This window comes from Musa acuminata, unplaced genomic scaffold (genome assembly GCF_036884655.1).
Source record: "Musa acuminata AAA Group cultivar baxijiao unplaced genomic scaffold, Cavendish_Baxijiao_AAA HiC_scaffold_1119, whole genome shotgun sequence".
Taxonomy (NCBI): domain Eukaryota; kingdom Viridiplantae; phylum Streptophyta; class Magnoliopsida; order Zingiberales; family Musaceae; genus Musa; species Musa acuminata.
Window position 1 is genome coordinate 123,865 of NW_027021332.1, and position 17,142 is coordinate 141,006.

Sequence of the window (17,142 nt, forward strand, 5' to 3'; positions counted from 1 at the left end):
TTCGTCAAACTTTCGTTAGGTATAATTATATAATTCTTATGAATAATTTTATCTACTTTTTATCTAATACTTTTCATCAAAAAAAAAATTATATTTAACTACAACTGTAACCAAGACTCCCAGAGTAACATCTTAAATACTTTTGCTTTCTGGAGATAACCTTGGATCTAATGGGCAAGGCTCAATTTTTCTCTCCCTTTCAACCAAATTTCTAGCTAATGCTCATCTTTTCCATATGTAAACATCTATGCACAGAAATGCAACAGAGAAGATGCGGTAGCTGTAGCAGTAAGTAATCAGAAATATCTATATAGTCTGGGAGGTTTCTAAAAGAGCATGAATTTACTGTACAGAAGTTTTAAGATGTTACCACATGGCATTAACACAAGCCAAAAGGCCAAATACTGTAATCTAAAATTGACCAAAACATGAACTGCTTTCTTACTGTGAAGGAAACATGCAGACTCCAGCAAACGCTCGTTATTTCGTTTTCTTCTTGGCAGCAGATTTCTTCCTCGGCTTCCTGAATCCACCACTATCCTGACATAAGCAAAAAAATCCACATTTCAATTTGCACCTATTGGAAGTTATACTATTTCTGAATTCCACTAAATTGGATGGGATATATCGATCATGACTATTGGAATATGTGACATCATCTAATAAACATGCGGGTATATCATACAGCATAGTTTTTCAACCAATAAGACTAGAATTAAACATCTAGCTTAACAAATTGACTTCATTGTGTAGATGACTCAACAAAAAGCAAAGAAAATATTCAGATGCTTGGCTTCTCCCCCTTGCCAGTTCCGATCCTTCATCTAGGATGCATCTTTCTTCCATGGTCCCATCTCCCCAGTCGCCACACCTTTCATTCTAATCTTGCAGTTATGATATAATTATACTATTATTAAGCAAAACAATCAAGATAAGAGTACCATCCAAAAGTCGACCACGGCAAGCCAAGGATTCTTTTCTTTATGAAAGATAAGGTTATTTGACACTATCTATAGAGTTATTTGACAAAGTGATCCCAAGACGAAAGACATGGACCTAAATATTAACAAGTTCAACATCATTCCCAATGTTTCTGAGACAGATCTGAATAAAATTAAAAGGAAGGAATATAATAAAAACCATCTCCAATTAGTTGAACAAGGCTTCATCTTTGTGCTAAAAAACAATTTGGTTAAAGCTATTTCCACCTTTTTTTTCCAGCAGAATTCTAGGATAACATATGATCTTACAACCAGGTTGGTATTCACTGTTCACCCCTGTGGAATTCATCTAATTTTCTGATGTACATAAAACATCCATCAAGCTAACAGAACAAGAAAGAGACATGCTAATTTTCTTGAATTTACGGACTTACGAGGCAGAATATAGAAAGAAACCTAAACAATAGAAAAGAAAACATAATGGTGCAGGCCCTCGTATATGTGATACTAATGACAATGAGCTATGCAACTAAAACATTTAAAATACAAATGACAACTATATACAATTAAGAAAGAAGTGGTCAACCTTACCTTCTTATACTGTCTATAGGCAACTCGACCTGTCAGCTCCTGTCCGTTTTTAGTTACATAAGCCTGCAATAAATAAAAGAACAAAATTAAAATAATTATCACCATGAGAGGAAAACAGATTCAGGCACAACTTAAGAAGCCATTGTTGCCAACTATTAGGAATTGAGCACAAAGAAAGTATTGTAACCATCTTAAGCTAGGATAATTGGAGGTCACAGAATAATTTAAATGTATTTATTCGTTTTAAATATTATTCTCCAATTTTTGGCATAAATTGATGTAAGATCACATTATAAATTCATTGAAGGTCAAAATTTTATGATTTTAAAAGGCTTAATACCTTGATGTTTTGCTGTCCAGGGCACAACATGTTAATAATAACAATAATAGTAATTAACCATATGTCCAATTGTTAAAAGATGAAAAGGATAATTGATATTAATTCTCGAGACAATAGAATTTCAAACAACAGCAAACATCAAGCTATAATCTGTCCTCAAAAGAAAAAAAATAAAACTATGAATAATCAACAGTTCGATGTTGCTAAGATATTAAATAGACAACAAGGATGATTTCAGTCTCTAATAAATAGCAATTTGCCAAGGGTTTGAGATAACCCTAAGATAGAGAATAAATGGTAAGGCTAATATTAGCAGAAAATTGATATGAAAAACATGTGTTTCAGCAGTAGCAGAGAAGAAAGAAGAGATGGAATTGAAAGAAAAAAGGAGTAGAAAAAGGGACACATAGAATTCTTCTGTTTCTTATCTCCAATTCACATTCAGGACTCAAATAAGACAAGCTAAATGGTGTCTTATTTTTCCTAGGACTCTTTTGTACTAAAATTGAAAAGATCAATCAGCCATTGCTTGCAACAAGCAGACCAACTGATCGTTGAAGTGTTATTTGAGCTTGAACTCAACTAAAACTTCCCAGGCAGGCCACTCTACCATCCACATACTGACACACTATACAAGTAACAAAAAATGGTACCGATGAATGCAACAAGCTCTGATGAAATTTTAAGTGTAACTGTTTATTAAAGCCTAACCTAACACACATCACAATAAGTAAAGGCTAATTGCATGATTCTAGACTGAATAAACTTAAATATTGATGTCTGTTTGAACCACCAATTATACGTGACTTTGAGCTTGATTCAGTTGTTTGCGGAAATTTTTGTACTGTACCTTTTTTCTTTTAATCTTTCCTTGCTATTGAGTAACAAGATAATCAAAGTTCATATTTAGCCCATATATTTAACAACAGCAACATGTCATCTCTTCATGTTTCTAAAAGTTGCACAATTCTATTCGGATAAGTCATACATTAACCGGAACTAATTAAAAACAAAAATCAGTGGATAAAAGTGAGTAGTTATGACAGTCAACTAAAGAAAAATCATGAGAAAAAACAAGGAACAAGAAGAATTGTCTGATAATTTTCAAAGTGTTCTAATCATTTATTATAAATTCTTCAAACCAATCAGCAATTGAGACATGTGAATTACCTTTCTTCCATTTTGATCAGTAAACCAGTGACCAGATTGATGACCTGATGCATGGACTCGCCTTTTTCCAGCATCTTTCGGAATAGCAGTGCAATTTTTGGGAGTCATCCAATCTCCAGTAGCATCTGATGACTTCTTCGGACTAGCATCCTTTGGCCTTTTCCCCTTCCTAAAACTTCTATTAAGACCCTGCTTGTTGGTTTTACAGGCTCGACTTCGAACATCCGTGGTGCTGAATTGATTCCTATCACATGAAAGAACAAAGTAAAAAAGCATGTCAAATTAATGATAGAAATAATTATCAATCAAAATCTAATGTGATATCACACATGTAATTTAGATTTTCAGTCCCAGGTTGTTTCTCTGCTCCATGCAGTTCTGCACCAAGAGGAACAAAGTAACATAACCGGCTTTTCACTAGCGTCTGAATCCTCATATCATCATGGTAGAAATACTGAAAAGCAGGAGGTTCTGGATTGGTCAAGTTGCATTGTGGCTTAGTGTTTCTGGAGATGCTTATCTGCTGATGGGAACCTTCAATTTCATCAGCTAATGCTTTTGTACCACTTACTCTTGAACTGCAAAAAGTCAAATCCTCTTCTCTGTGCTGTCCTGGTCTTGGATCCTTCTTTGATTTGAAATACTCTTCACAGAACTCATCCAGAGCAGGCGTGGCTAAGTTTATGTTATTTACAGGATTAAAATCTTTCCAAAAACTATCCTCCAGATGTTTTCTGTATTTCAAACTTCTCTGCTGTTCATTCTCTGTAATTAGGTTTTGATGCCTCAATTTAGATGCATCAACTTTATTTTTGTACTTGTATTTGTCCTCACTGGCTGAGTCATCTGAATCTGAACTCAATAGGTGTATTTTTCGTATGGGAGTACTCAAATTCTGAAACACTTTCTTATTGCAGATTTCATGGGAAACTGCTGAAGGTAAGACATCAAATGGTCGTGAGATTTTTGGCACCATCAACTTAGTTGTAGATTGACCTGTAAGGACTCCATGATTTTGCAGTGAAAACTTTGAAAAGCTGCCAGCAATGTGGTTTCGTACTGAAGAAGACTTATCTGCAACATCAGCCATTAGCAGATGAAATTCTAAGCTTGACCTTTTTGTAATAGTGATTTTATAAAATGAAAGTAAAACTGGATTCTGAAACTATATGTCCTTTATCAATCTATAAGGTAAGCTATTAGAAAGAGATTTAAGAACATAATCTTGCTGCCATATTTGCGTGAGGAATATATCAATATATTCTTCTTCAAAAAATTTGTGCATGATAGGCAATCATCAAAGTCAACTGTCTGTGGCTAGAAAAGGCTGCTCAAGGCATTTCACTATCTAAAGCCAATTAGGAAGAAATTGGAATAGAATCTACAACTGGAACAACCATATGAATTTCAACTAAAACTATCCAAGAAGAGTATATGGCAGATACTTCTTCAGATGTCAAAGTCAAGAACAGGTAGAATCTTGCAATCATGATAATTACTCAATTTCTTCAAAGGATATGAATTCAATGATGGTTCAGTAACCGAAGCCCAGTCAGAATCAGTAGCCAGGCAGGGTTGAGACTAAAACCTTAAGTGGGCAGGAAAGGGTGAGGGTCTCTTGACTGACAAAGGCATAAATAGCTCTATCTGGCAGGACCTAGCTTCCAACGCTTACTTGCCTTTGGAAGAAGCTGAATTCATAGTTGATTTCATTTGAGCTAGTTTAAATTTCGTGACCATGATCCTTAAAAAAGGATAGGCACGCTCCATCCAGTGTTGTACCTGAAGTGGCATAAACCTTTAAATAAACCCTTAAAGAAATGCAAAACACCTAAAGCAGGGAGATAGAGTAGAAAGAAATGGAAAGAAAGCCTATGGTGGTACTCTAAGAAGCTACATCCCTGCAAAAATTTATCCCTTCTTTACAAAAAATTATATTCTTATAATAGGAAAATTTTGACTTCTGAACGTCTTTCCAAGAACTGATCCGAACCTTGGACAAAGATTCCTTCTTTGTGTTGCATCGTCTCTCAATATGCACATGATAAAACATAAAACAATACAACAATCATCAAGATAAGACCCAAAAATTGACAGAAACCCTAAGACGGCCGTTGGTTACCTCGACTCGGATTATTTTCTGGGGATGAGAACTCCTCGATGTCATCGTCTAACAGTATCGAATCATCTCTCAGTTCACCGCCACCATCATCTAAAGAAGAATGAGCAACCAGCGAATTGCTACGACAGCGAGGAGGAGGCGGGCCTCGCCGCAGTCGCTTGAGAGCCGGCAGAGGGGTTCCCCAGATGGGCTCCTGATCTGACGCAATTCCAGGACCAATCGCTTCTCGCTCTTCCAACCGTTGATCTCGGAAGAGCTCCAAGGTAGGAGATTCTACTCCGGACAATGGATTAGGGAGAGGAGATCGCTCTTGTTCTTCCTCCTCTTCCTCACCTTCGGTGGGGAGATCAGCGAGGTCAAGATCGAGGCCGAGAGAGAAGGAAGGAGCCGAGAAGTCGCCCATCTGGAATCGAAACGGAGAAGGAAATCGAGGGAGAGCAAGCTCAGAGTAAAAGGGCGGAAGCCTTCGGCTCGATTTGGGGGGAAACGGGGAAATTTTTTGGGAGAGTTTTGCGCCAAATCGGAGATTCCAGCACCACTTAAATGGTCTTAACGGGTCGGATTCGGTCATGACCCACTTATCGATCAAGTCAAATTTGTTCCGATCTTCGTGCTATGGCCGCACCTAAATAGTCTAAACGGGTCGGACTCAGGTAAATAAGGCTAAATCAAGCAAGATTAAATAATGACGAAGTAAATAAATGGTGAAATGAAACAGGATACCGTTCTTCCAAGCTGTAAGGTGCGAGATAAAGAAAGAAATTACAGTGGAGGGATTTAAAGCCTCCGTTTTAGTTCTTCGCTTCATGTGGTCTCCACAGCTTTCTCATCATCGAGCAAAGCACAGTGCCAGTGGGCCACCACACGCATCTCTTCTGACAGGACGAAATGACAAACTGCGGCAGCTGACCCACCAATCACGGTGGAACGCCGGTCTCGTCGCGTGGGGCGTCGTGGCACGCTACAACGTGGCGGTAACAAAGCTCGCCTCTCGAGGTCCTTCGTGCACCGTCTCGCCTCCGCCGCACTCACCGCCAGCACAGCAAATATTATGTGGATCGTTTAGCAGAGAGCCACGTGGACATTGATAGTGCATCTGAGCGTGTTCCCTGCGCAGGGACTTACAGCCGAAACAGGAAGGGTAGCTTCAGGCGAGATCTGGTTCCACATATCGCCCTCGATCGATCGTATAATTAATTCATTACTTCTTTATTTTATGGAAGAGGGTGATTATATTATATGATGCAGATGCCGATGCAGAGGCACGTATTTTGTGACAGTTGATGCGGAGCAAATCACTCCGTTGTAATAAAATGTTAAATTGATGTAGAAATTATTTTAGCAAATTCATTTTTATTTTAGTGGTAAGTATAAATTTTATTACTTGATTTTTTTTCAAGTGTATACATATTCCTTTGAAACATAATTATATATGCCATTATGTTTAATTTAAGCTAATTTGATACTTTATTTTAGATTAATATTTAAAAAATATATAATACTTTTTTATTTTTTTATTTTTTGCTAAACCTCTCTCTCTCTCTCTCTCTCTCTCTCTCTCTGCGCTTTTGTGAGCGATCACGGTTTGCTCGATAGCTCGCTCTCCCTCTTTTTGTAATGCTGTGGAAGTGACGTTGTAGCCACTGCCGACCTCCGCCCGCCTCCCTGGGATCCTCTCCTCGAAAACCCTGGCGCCGCCACCCTACTCCGATCCCCGTGCGGCGACGAAGCTCCATCGCCGCGGCCGGATTCGTAACCCCGCATTCCCCGGTGCTGGTGCAGAAGCCCGCCTGAGAAAGGGTGGCCCCGCTTCCGGCGGAAGGAGGAGCGGCCCCACCACCCCCTTGCTTCGGTGGAAGTTCAACGAGGCACCCCCGCCGAAGCCCAGCCGGAAGGCCGAGAATGCCGGCTCCAGTGAGGCACCGCCGCCTCTCCCAGGAGTCTCGGCGAGGAAGCTCGCGGCGGGGATCTGGCATCTGCAGCCTCTGGATGCCGGTAGCGGCGTCCGCGGCGGCGGAGGAGAAGGCCGACGAACTCCTCCATGTCTTGAGGTAGGGTAGCACCAGTATCCCCGCCCTCTTTGTAGGGTTTCTTTTCTCTATGTAGATTGGTATGGATCTTGTGGAGAGTTCACATTTTGATGGTACACGTGTTAAAAACCAAGTTTATCTTGCTCAGTTCGTTCAAGATCATCCAAATCGGAACCTTTGAAACATCCTCAAAAGCTCTTAAGAAAAGGAAAATAGAATTCCCTTTACTCTTGATTCTCGAAGGAATTGGAAAAGACATGGGTATTTTGTCCTTGGAAACATTGTGTCTTTCCTTTTACCTGACTTGTGCTAGATTTCTTGCTGTTCTCATCAATCCTGGAACTCAAGCAGTTGTTAATACCATATCCATCTTTAACAATCCTAAAGAATGCTATGTGTTTAGTCAACTTCACTACGAATCTCTCATCTATAGTCTTGATGAGGGTTGTCAATGCATGTCCATAGTCTACGATGCACTTTGTATGTATGAATGCCATTATTCATTCACTCTGCACCTCTCCTTTCTACTTTGAAGCCCTATCCACGGGTATCAATAAGTTCAGCTACTTTGTAATCCCCTCAGCACTGATCTCCACACTAATAAAAATAAGAAGAACGATTTTGCCAGTCCTGTCTCAGTCTTAAGTCCAAAATATGGAAATATCCACAGGAGAAGCCTTTTATTTCTATGGTCTGAATGTATTCCTGCACCCTTTTTTTTTTAAACAGCTACTGTAAGTCTGGTTGATATTTTTCATGTTGAACAGTTTGCTGGATTTCCGAGTGCTGAAATGGAGAAGGCAACTAAATGGGACCCTGGCAGCTCAATGACATTGGAGGAGGTCTATCGATTCTACAATCACCTGAAGGTTGTGGAACATGAGGATGTGAACACAGTGTCCATTGTTTCGTCTCTCTGTACTGAGCTGGAAAAGGCTCATGCCTGCATCAGTGAGCTTGAGACAGAACGGAGATCAGCAAAGAAAAAGTTGGATCAATTCTTGAAAAGCCTTGCTGATGAGAAGGCATCATGGCAGAGCAGAGAGCACGAGAAGGTCCAGGCTATAATCGGGGCAATGAAGGCTGACCTTGATAGAGAGAGGAAAAGGCGGCAAAGGATAGAGATTGTCCATACCAAGCTGGTCAATGAACTCACTGAGACGAAGTTGGCTGCGAAGCAGCTCTTGCAGGACTATAAAAAAGGATGCAAAGCACGTGAGCTTGTTGAGGAGGTCTGTGATGAGCTCACGAAAGAGATTGGCGAAGACAAAGCTGAAATTGAATCACTGAAGATGGAAGCATTAAATATCCGAGAACAAGTTGAGGAGGAGAAGAGGATGCTGCAGATGGCAGAGGTATGGCGAGAAGAAAGGGTTCAGATGAAGTTAATTGATGCAAAGCTGACTCTTGAGGAGAAATACTCGCAACTGAGGGACCTGGAAGCAGAGTTAGAAGCATTTTTGGCTGCAAGGATGGATGCGGACATGGATGTTGCACTAAGGAGGGAAGCTGAGTTGCTTAAAGAAAAAGCAAACTCAGTTACTGTTGAAGAGATAAAAGAGTTCTCTTACCAGCCACCACCTTCTTCAGAAGACATCTACGCTGTTTTTGAAGAACCCCAACCAAGACAAGAAACTAATGAAAGAGACATTCAACTTTGCTGTAATCATAGCCCTAGAAGCCATGCGTCCAAGGTTAACACGGCAAGTCCTGAGACAGATGTCTTTCTAGGACATCCAATGAAGCAGCATGAGTTGATAGATAGCGATGATGATGTAGAAGATGATAGTGACTGGGAAACAGTGAGTCATGCTGAGGAGCAAGGCTCAAGCAATACACTTGATGTGAGTGAACCATCTGTTAATGGTTACTGTAAAGAAAGCAATGCTTCAGTGAGCGTAGCAGACTGGGAGGAGAATGGAAACAACAGACTGAATAACGAAATCATCATGGATTGTTCTGCAAATGCAATGTCAAGAAAAAAGGTGTCTTCAATATGTAGGCTTTGGAGATCATCAACACATGATATTATTGAAGACCTGAAGAGAACACCGGTTGAGGTGAAACCTGGGAGGCTTTCAGATGGAAGGATCTCCAATGGAACCCGAGCTTCAACTAATGGTGAAGAATATCAGAAACTTTCAGTTGAGCATACAAATGGAATGATCTCCAAAGGAACCTTGTCTCCTGACTTAGGGTTCGGTGAAGTTGGTTTAAGCCCAGGTAGCATAACACAGTGGAGCTCTGCTGATTCACTGAATCTTCATACGACTCGAGGAATGAAAGGGTGTATTGAGTGGCCACGAGGCAAACATAAGTACAGTTTAAAGGCGCAGTTGATGGAGGCAAGGATGGAGAGTCAAAAGATTCAGTTGCGGCATGTCCTTAAACAGAAAATTTAGCATGTTCGTTAATACAGGATATGAAGCGCCGAAAAAAGTGAATACATTCTTGCTCATCAAGCAAAGAATGTTTTCCTTTACTGAGGCTGTTTCGGACAGTCTCCATGAAAGACTGAACACCTTGCTATGGGATGGGCTTCGTGGAACTTTAGCGCACAATTTTTGTGGAACTTGTATTCTGTTGTATATGCTGTCTGGACAACCAAATTCTGAGTAATGTCTTTGGAAGCACAATAACGCCACTCCCACTAGAAACTGTCAACCAGAAAAATCTTGTGGAAAACTGGTAGTTATCGAGAAATTTTCGGCCTTGAACACCATGGTGATTATGCGATGAGCAATTGCATGATTGAATTTCGGCAAAAGTTTGTGAATTGTGCGTTAATTCCCAAAATGTTTACGGCAGATTGCTTTAACATCACTAATCAGAATGTCATACATATCTGATTTGATTACCTATGACATTAATTTCTTTGCATACAAATGCTACTTTTACTGCTTATACTTTTCCTACTACAAATACTTGTCAGAATGCCATACATTTGACGTAAGTTTCTTTGCTTACAAATGCTACTTTTACTACTACAAGTACTTGTCAGAATGCCATACATTTCTGATTACCTATGACATAAATTTCTTTGATTACTAATGCTACATTTACTGCTTAAACCTCTACTACTACAAATACTTCAGAATGCCAGATCTGAGATATAAAAGTTGATGTATTCCTTAGAGTTGAATTAGGAACTGATCATGATCATTGCCTACAGTGAGCAGACATTATCATTCGTAGTTCTCTGCAATGATGAACTCGTTCCTACCATCTTCTCAATAAAAGGCAAAGTGAAATCATCAAAACCTTTCTTTTTCCTTTTCTGAGAAGAAGCAAACGAGAACTTTGTGACACATGATTGGCGACACAGGGAACTTTTGCCGCGAAGGATCTGGAAGCTAATAGACGTGCATGGAGTCTCTTCTTGGGAGAGAGCTTCCGACGCTCGTTTAAGCTCTGCGCCTCCGGTAGTCCTCCACCGGCGTGGCTTGCGTATTAGAAACCGAAGTCGAAACCGGTGATCAGAAGCATCTGCTTTGAGAGTCGCGAAACTTTCGAATCTGAGGGCTCCAGGTTCTAACGAAAGAAACACGTTGGACCGCCAGATTCCAACCGCCTTAAGATTCGCGAAGCATTTGAATCCAAAGGCTCAACCCTATCGGAGGCCAAAGACATATGCCTTAAGATTCGCACAGCCATCGAATCCGAGGGCTGAGGCTCGAAGGAAGAAACTGAATCCTGACCCAGCCGAAACAGGTATCCAACGCGGTCGTGTGTGGAACCTCCACTGGCAGCTGCCCTCAATATTCGCGATTGGATCCAAGAGCTTAACCCTGTCCGAGCCGAAACAGGGGACCTCTTGGTGCCTCCATATATTCCGTGGAACAGCAGACACCTTTAAATTTACGGTTCTTATTTCCTCGACTCTCCCCTCGTCTGTAATCTCTCCTCTATTTGCTCGATCTCTATCAGAAAACAACCATGGTGTGCGACAAGTGTACTGACCCTCTCTCGAAACCCTAAAATTTCCTTTCCTTTATCTTGTATGATTAACGATCTCTCTTTCTCTGTTTTCGTTTGCAGGCGAGAAGAAGCTGGCGAAGGTAATCGTGCCGGACAAGTGGAAGGAGGGCGCCAGCAACACCACCGAGAGCGGCGGCCGAAAGATCAATGAGAACAAACTCCTCTCCAAGAAGAACAGGTCTATTCTTGATTCTTCTCGCATCGGTACCAGAGAAACGCCCTCTCCTTTTGATGCAAGGGTTTGATATGCTTTTAGATTATTGCCTTCGAACTAAACTATAAATTAGGGCAATTTATCAGCTCATAGTTTTCGATCTATTATGTTATAGAAGAGGTTCTGAAACCGTAATTTGACATGTCGACAGTTATGCTAAATTGCTGGTTCCATCTATTGGATCCAAGAGTGGTCCGAGTCTTCCGGAAACAGATGAATCAGATCGGACGAAACATTTGCTTTCAGATTTTCCTAGCAATCGTTACTTTCTTTGCTCTTTCTTGTTCAGGAACGATCACAATCTCATCGTAATTTCTGGATGCTTTTGATATCCTCCATTCTGATTTTTTTTTTTTGGGGGGGGGGGGATTGGACCAAGTTTTTTGGAAATAATGAGTCAGAGAACATAAAACATTTTCTTGTAGATTGCATTCTTTCCTTTTTCTTCTTTGTAAAATATCATAACGTGTTTTGATTTTGCAAGGATTTTGCATTATGTTTTCTGTTTTCCTTGCCTCATGAATTCCTAGTACTATCACATTATGGAAAACTATATTACATCAACAAAGTTTGCTGTACATCCAGTGTCTTCAGACCCAATAGAGCGTCAACTAGCTAGAAGCATTACTTGTAATCTTTTCATTCTTGTAAAAGCAATCATTCTTATCATGTTAAATGGGCCCGAAAATCTGTGCAAGATGTAAACCTTAGTTACGCTTGCAATGGCATGAGGATATCAACTAACGGTTGTTACATAAGAAGGAAGATTCAAGAGAAATGGAGGGGGAAGATGAACTACTTTGTAGCTTTAGTGATCTTTGGTGCTAGTAGAGTACACAACTTTAATCATTCAAATGAGAAGTGATCTGTGAAGCATACATGTTTGATGGAGCATAGAAGTGAATATACAAAGATATTAGAACTGTGCATATGGTGCAGGTGTCTGATCTAAAACTTCTGGAGATTGCAATGCATGTTTCATACCGTAAATAGAATACTTCAAGTGTTTATGTTCAAATGGGTTCTTTTATAAGTTTCTAAGCATTGGAAGCAACTTGTGGCATCCAATATTTTCAAGCATTACTATGGGAACCTGTGAGTTCTGCTTTTGAAGGAAAAGGATGACTTATTGACGGTTTTTGGTGAGTTGTTCGGTCCATGACCTAACTATAACATGAAGGTGACACCTTTTTTTTTTTTTTTTTTCCAGTGGCACACTGTTAATGCAACACTGGGAGTTATGTACCTTTGATATAATGCAACATGCAGAAATTATTGTCATTATCTCCTCCTTTTGAGTCTTCCTTAAATGGTTGTTCCTCGGTGTTTGAGGTAGACCTTTACTGTTACTACCATCTGACTAGTCTTCTAGTTTTGCAGCAAACCATCATGTTGCCTCAATTGAGCATCATCTTGTAAATGCTTTATGTTCAGCTCCATACTAATGCGAGAAGATTTAGTAGACGACATTGACAACAGTGATGAGCAAGTTTAGGAAACTTCTAGGTCTGCATATTTGTTTAGGAAAAGTTGGAAATGTTATATTGGGTGTTGGATTTAAGTCACATCAGCAATGTCATTCCAAACACATGTTTTGGAAGTTGTGTTATTTATTCTTGTGAAAATATTTAAAGATTATTAAAAAACTTGTGTGGAGCAAGCCTAATCACGTGATCTAGAATCTGTAAACCTGAAGTTATACTAATAGGCATTAAGTCCTTATTGCAGAAGTTCATCCTTAAATTAGTTCCATATGTGGCTCTATATTAATTATTTTCATGGGTCATATCATTGTTTTGTCTCTTCCCAAATCAAACACTTGGATGGATGTCCATATCAGATTTTGGTATCCATGTCCATGCAACATGGATAGTGACTGCTAACACGATGGCAAATCAAACTTAACTGTTACCAATATGGCATATGAACTTTTGTGTTTTATTATTCTTCAGTCCCGGGAAGCTGCTTTCTTATGCTATAGAGTAGATGTTTATCATATTCCTTTTACACAAGTAGGAACATTTATGCTGTAGGGTTAGTTTTTTTCCTAAGATTTGACCTATCTTGTTTTACCAACAACCAGTTAACTTATTTCATTTAGTCATTGTTATCTGTTCTAAATTCTATTGCTGTTAGCCATACCACTTTATACATGTCATTGCTATGAACTGATATTTGGTGTTTACAATCTTGCAGATGGACACCTTATGGAAATACCAAGTGCATGATTTGCAAACAACAAGTACACCAAGATGCAAAATATTGTCATACTTGTGCATACTCTAAAGGCAAGAATTCTGATGCTATTAATTCATTTGCTAACCATCTTGGTGATCTTTATTATAGGTCCTCATGACGATTCTTCTGTCGTGTAGTTTTGTAGCCATGAGTTTAATGTGCACCAGAATTTTCAATTTCTGTCACTAAGTTGATCTCTGTGTAGAACCTGATAATGAATTTAAGTTACTTCTGAATGCAGGTTAGATTAGATTTTAATTTATCTCATTATCTGACAAAAGCTTTCCTTAGTTGATCTTCACTCAATGGCTATTTTGTTTTAGTTTAGCAAGTTTATCTGTAACTTGTGACTTTCGTCAGCAGAACTTAAGCCACCTTGCCATTTGGATAATGCTAACAAACAGCTAAATCTTTAGAAATTGCATATGGGAATTAATCATTTGTTGGTTCTTGTTCAAAATGAATCTTGGAAGGTGTTCTTAACACTTGCATCCATTTTCTGCTTCAGGGGTGTGTGCCATGTGCGGGAAGCAAGTGCTGGATACAAAGTTATACAAGCAAAGTAACGTATGATGACTTTCTTGGATCACAATGTTTATAATTTCTTAGCTTGCTTGGTTTGCAGCGTGCTATAGTTAAAATTGCTTCAGACAAAGGCCACATGGAACCGGTGAATGGATGTTGATCTGTACCTCTTATCAATCTACAAATGATTGGACCCGTTGTTTGTGAGATGATTAGCATATAATCATAATCCTAGTGGAATCAGTAGTATTTAGACCTATCTCTTTTTTCCAATAGAGTCTTCATCGGGTGAGTCTTTAAAATGTCCTTTTATATTTTATTTGTAGAAAAACTTTAGTTCTAGTCATATTTTTGGGGTCAGCTCCGACCTTGGGCAAGATAACTCGAGTCTTTCATTTATGTTTCGTCATGGTGACCTCAAGGTCGGGGGTGGATTATGGTCGGTCCTACTCAAGCTCTTGTATGACTTCTCATTCTTATCCAAGAATATTGTCTTTGTGGTAATATATTGATTGACCCTCTGAAATTTCTCTAGTATTGTCACCGATGGTTTTTCCATCAATTACCAAAAGGTGTGAGAGAGCATGAGCCTCATTATGAAGGCCTATTTTATGAATGATAGATGGGCATCTACTATGTCTCAGATTTCATTGGTCAATCGAGTGATGAAGTATGTAAGCATTTTCTCCTCCCCTTGCCTAAGTTAGAGAAGCGTTACCATTGACAACCTCGGGTGCACGTTCCTGAGGAAGTAAAGTTCAAACTCTCTCGTGAACCGACCAAAATAATTGATGGAAAGTGGCTTCAAGTGAGTGTATCATTTTCGTGCTGAGCCTCTTAATGTGGTCGGGAATATGTGTTCCATTAGGTTATCATTGCCATCAAATGCCTCTAATAACGATAGGTGAAAGTTTGTTAGAATCAATTTTTCCTAGATTTTCTAGGTGATTGGCAATTGATCCAAGATGGGGTTGATCAGTGCTTCCTCTTTATATTATTGGAACACTCGTTGTATCTTCTCCAAATGTCAATCCATATATCGTAATTGGATCTGCATGGAATCCTTTGTCGAATCTGTCAAATGAGTCTTGGGTTCAAGAAGGGTAGAGTGATGGTATGATCCATTGAATTCCATGATTGGGAATCAAAGTGCCCCCTCGGCCAATGATTCGATGGGTCTTGGGCGCTCTTGGAATGTTGGCACCATGTCAAGTGGAGGAACCTCGATGGGTGCCAATGACAATGGCAGTTGAGCTCGTGATCATGACTGAGCTGGTGGCATCTATTATTGGGCTAACTAAGGCAAAAGTGAAGTGATGACTTATATCATGCTTGTTAGCATCTACACTTGCTGGGTGAGATTCAAGAACGCCTTGATCAATCCTTAAGTTAAAAACAACAAACTCAATAGGAAAGAAAGAAATCATTTCACTAACAAAAGATATAAGTGTGGAACATCATTGCTCGTTTGCTTTTTTATTCCCTTGCTTAATTGAGCGAGTGGCATTGGTAAGTTTTGAGTACTCCATTGCTTAATGAAAAGATGGGTTGATCGGGTGCTTGTTCTGTTGAAAAGATGGATTAGTTGTTTGTGCCTTGAAAAGACACAGGTTGGTTGGGTGTTTATTCTCTTGGTGAGCATCTTGAAGCTTAGCGACCCAACTCGCATTATGATTAGGCTCAAACTAGAAGTTGGATGAGCAGGTGGCTCGAGGTCGCTAGGGTGAGATATCCTAATCGTTGAATAAATGTTAGTATCATATCGATATTTGCGCTAAGATGGATAAATCCATATGTAAAAATGGTTGTTGTCCCCCCCTTTGGGTGAAATTATTGTAGGTTGGGGACAAAGCCTCTTTGCTCGAGCATTCATCGAGAAGGTCGATGGACAAACGTTCCTCCAACATTCAGCCCTTCTTCTAAGGCCAAAAATATTGAGAAAAGAAGTCATTGACGTCCTGGTCAACCCGACATAATTTAAACGTGTATGTGTATGGTTGTTCGAGGTGCTTTCGAGGTAAAAAAACATTGAGCTCCCGAGGTGTCACCTGCACGAAGATCGAGGTTGAAAGAGGTTTTCCGACCTAATTTCTCGACGCCCAAGTTAGTACCTTAAGGTATAAAGTGTGGACGCAAGTGATAAAAAAAAAGGTGATCCCTATTTTTTTTCATTATGTTGAAGATGAGCTTTTATACAATGATCATAAACGAATAAAATATTCTATGAAATATTCTTTGAGGAGACAACTCATAATACTCTATGCAACAACCTCCCCTTGGTCTGTTATGTACATGGGCGACAAAAGAAGGGACAACTCATAATCGTTTGTCTTTGATCTTTATCCAAGTGAGTTGCCAAGCGAAGAGTGATCTCCATCTTCTTCTTTTATCTTGAAAATCACATGATGATTATATATTGAATGACGCTTGACCGATGATGTATACCTTTTCATGTGAAATAAAGTGATCTTATCGTATACCTATTCATATAAACATTCCATAACAGACAACAATTATTATCTCTCTTGAACCCCTTGCATTGCATATGAAGCAGTGCATATATACGCAGAGCAGTGGGTGAAAGATGGATGCTTCCAAGCAAGGTGTTAAGATGACCAATTATTTCAGACAAGCAATACACAAAAACCTTGAATGGCCCACATTTTTGGAAGAGTAGCAACATGCTTTTCTAAGTCAGGCAGCTCATAAGATAAAAGGCATTTGCTAGATAGGTGAATGAAGATGTGTACCACATCGTCACCGTGGCAGATTAGTCGCTTTGAAACTTCCACATATCCGTGTGGTATAATGTCTCATTTGGAAAGAGTCACAACATGCTTTTTCTACTTTGAAACTTCCACATATCCGATCCTAAATAATTAGGACTTCAAAGATTTTATTATTGCAACAGTAGTAGCAGGCAACATGTTTTTCTAAGTCAAGCAGCTCATAAGATAAAAGGGAATTGCTAGAGAGGTGAATGAAGCTGTGTA

At 39.5% G+C, this 17,142-nt stretch overlaps 3 protein-coding genes across 3 annotated transcripts; 2 read left to right on the top strand and 1 right to left on the bottom strand.

Annotated features, from left to right (window-relative positions):
• Positions 1-281: 281 nt before the first annotated feature.
• LOC135666705 (uncharacterized) lies at positions 282-5,660 on the bottom strand. The gene is made up of 5 exons (XM_065178318.1): positions 5,165-5,660; positions 3,372-4,116; positions 3,043-3,286; positions 1,533-1,595; positions 282-540 (listed from the first exon to the last, which is right to left on the bottom strand). Exons 1-5 carry the CDS (start codon positions 5,565-5,567, stop codon positions 481-483), a joined length of 1,515 nt encoding a protein of 504 aa, XP_065034390.1. The 5' UTR covers positions 5,568-5,660; the 3' UTR covers positions 282-480.
• Positions 5,661-5,970: 310 nt separating this feature from the next.
• On the top strand, positions 5,971-9,836 carry LOC135666704 (uncharacterized). Its single transcript, XM_065178317.1, has 3 exons — positions 5,971-6,138; positions 6,805-7,215; positions 7,962-9,836. Exons 1-3 carry the CDS (start codon positions 5,971-5,973, stop codon positions 9,594-9,596), a joined length of 2,214 nt encoding a protein of 737 aa, XP_065034389.1. The 3' UTR covers positions 9,597-9,836.
• A 1,165-nt stretch (positions 9,837-11,001) lies between these two features.
• LOC135666709 (uncharacterized) lies at positions 11,002-14,408 on the top strand. Its single transcript, XM_065178322.1, has 4 exons — positions 11,002-11,146; positions 11,233-11,350; positions 13,583-13,674; positions 14,133-14,408. Exons 1-4 carry the CDS (start codon positions 11,131-11,133, stop codon positions 14,195-14,197), a joined length of 291 nt encoding a protein of 96 aa, XP_065034394.1. The 5' UTR covers positions 11,002-11,130; the 3' UTR covers positions 14,198-14,408.
• The last annotated feature ends 2,734 nt before the right edge of the window (positions 14,409-17,142 follow it).

What these genes read in the sequence shown, in the direction of transcription:
- LOC135666709 (XM_065178322.1), top strand. An exon ending in CTCCTCTCCAAGAAGAACAG is followed by an intron (nt 11,351 to 13,582) that starts GTCTATTCTTGA and finishes ACAATCTTGCAG; the next exon opens with ATGGACACCTTATGGAAATA. An exon ending in TACTTGTGCATACTCTAAAG is followed by an intron (nt 13,675 to 14,132) that starts GCAAGAATTCTG and finishes TTTCTGCTTCAG; the next exon opens with GGGTGTGTGCCATGTGCGGG.
- LOC135666705 (XM_065178318.1), bottom strand. Translation starts at nt 5,567, where the DNA reads ATGGGCGACTTCTCGGCTCCTTCCTTCTCTCTCGGCCTCGATCTTGAC. An exon ending in AGAAAATAATCCGAGTCGAG is followed by an intron (nt 4,117 to 5,164) that starts GTAACCAACGGC and finishes CTGATGTTGCAG; the next exon opens with ATAAGTCTTCTTCAGTACGA. An exon ending in ACTGAAAATCTAAATTACAT is followed by an intron (nt 3,287 to 3,371) that starts GTGTGATATCAC and finishes TTCATGTGATAG; the next exon opens with GAATCAATTCAGCACCACGG.
- LOC135666704 (XM_065178317.1), top strand. Translation starts at nt 5,971, where the DNA reads ATGTGGTCTCCACAGCTTTCTCATCATCGAGCAAAGCACAGTGCCAGT. An exon ending in TGGCACGCTACAACGTGGCG is followed by an intron (nt 6,139 to 6,804) that starts GTAACAAAGCTC and finishes GTGACGTTGTAG; the next exon opens with CCACTGCCGACCTCCGCCCG. An exon ending in GAACTCCTCCATGTCTTGAG is followed by an intron (nt 7,216 to 7,961) that starts GTAGGGTAGCAC and finishes CATGTTGAACAG; the next exon opens with TTTGCTGGATTTCCGAGTGC.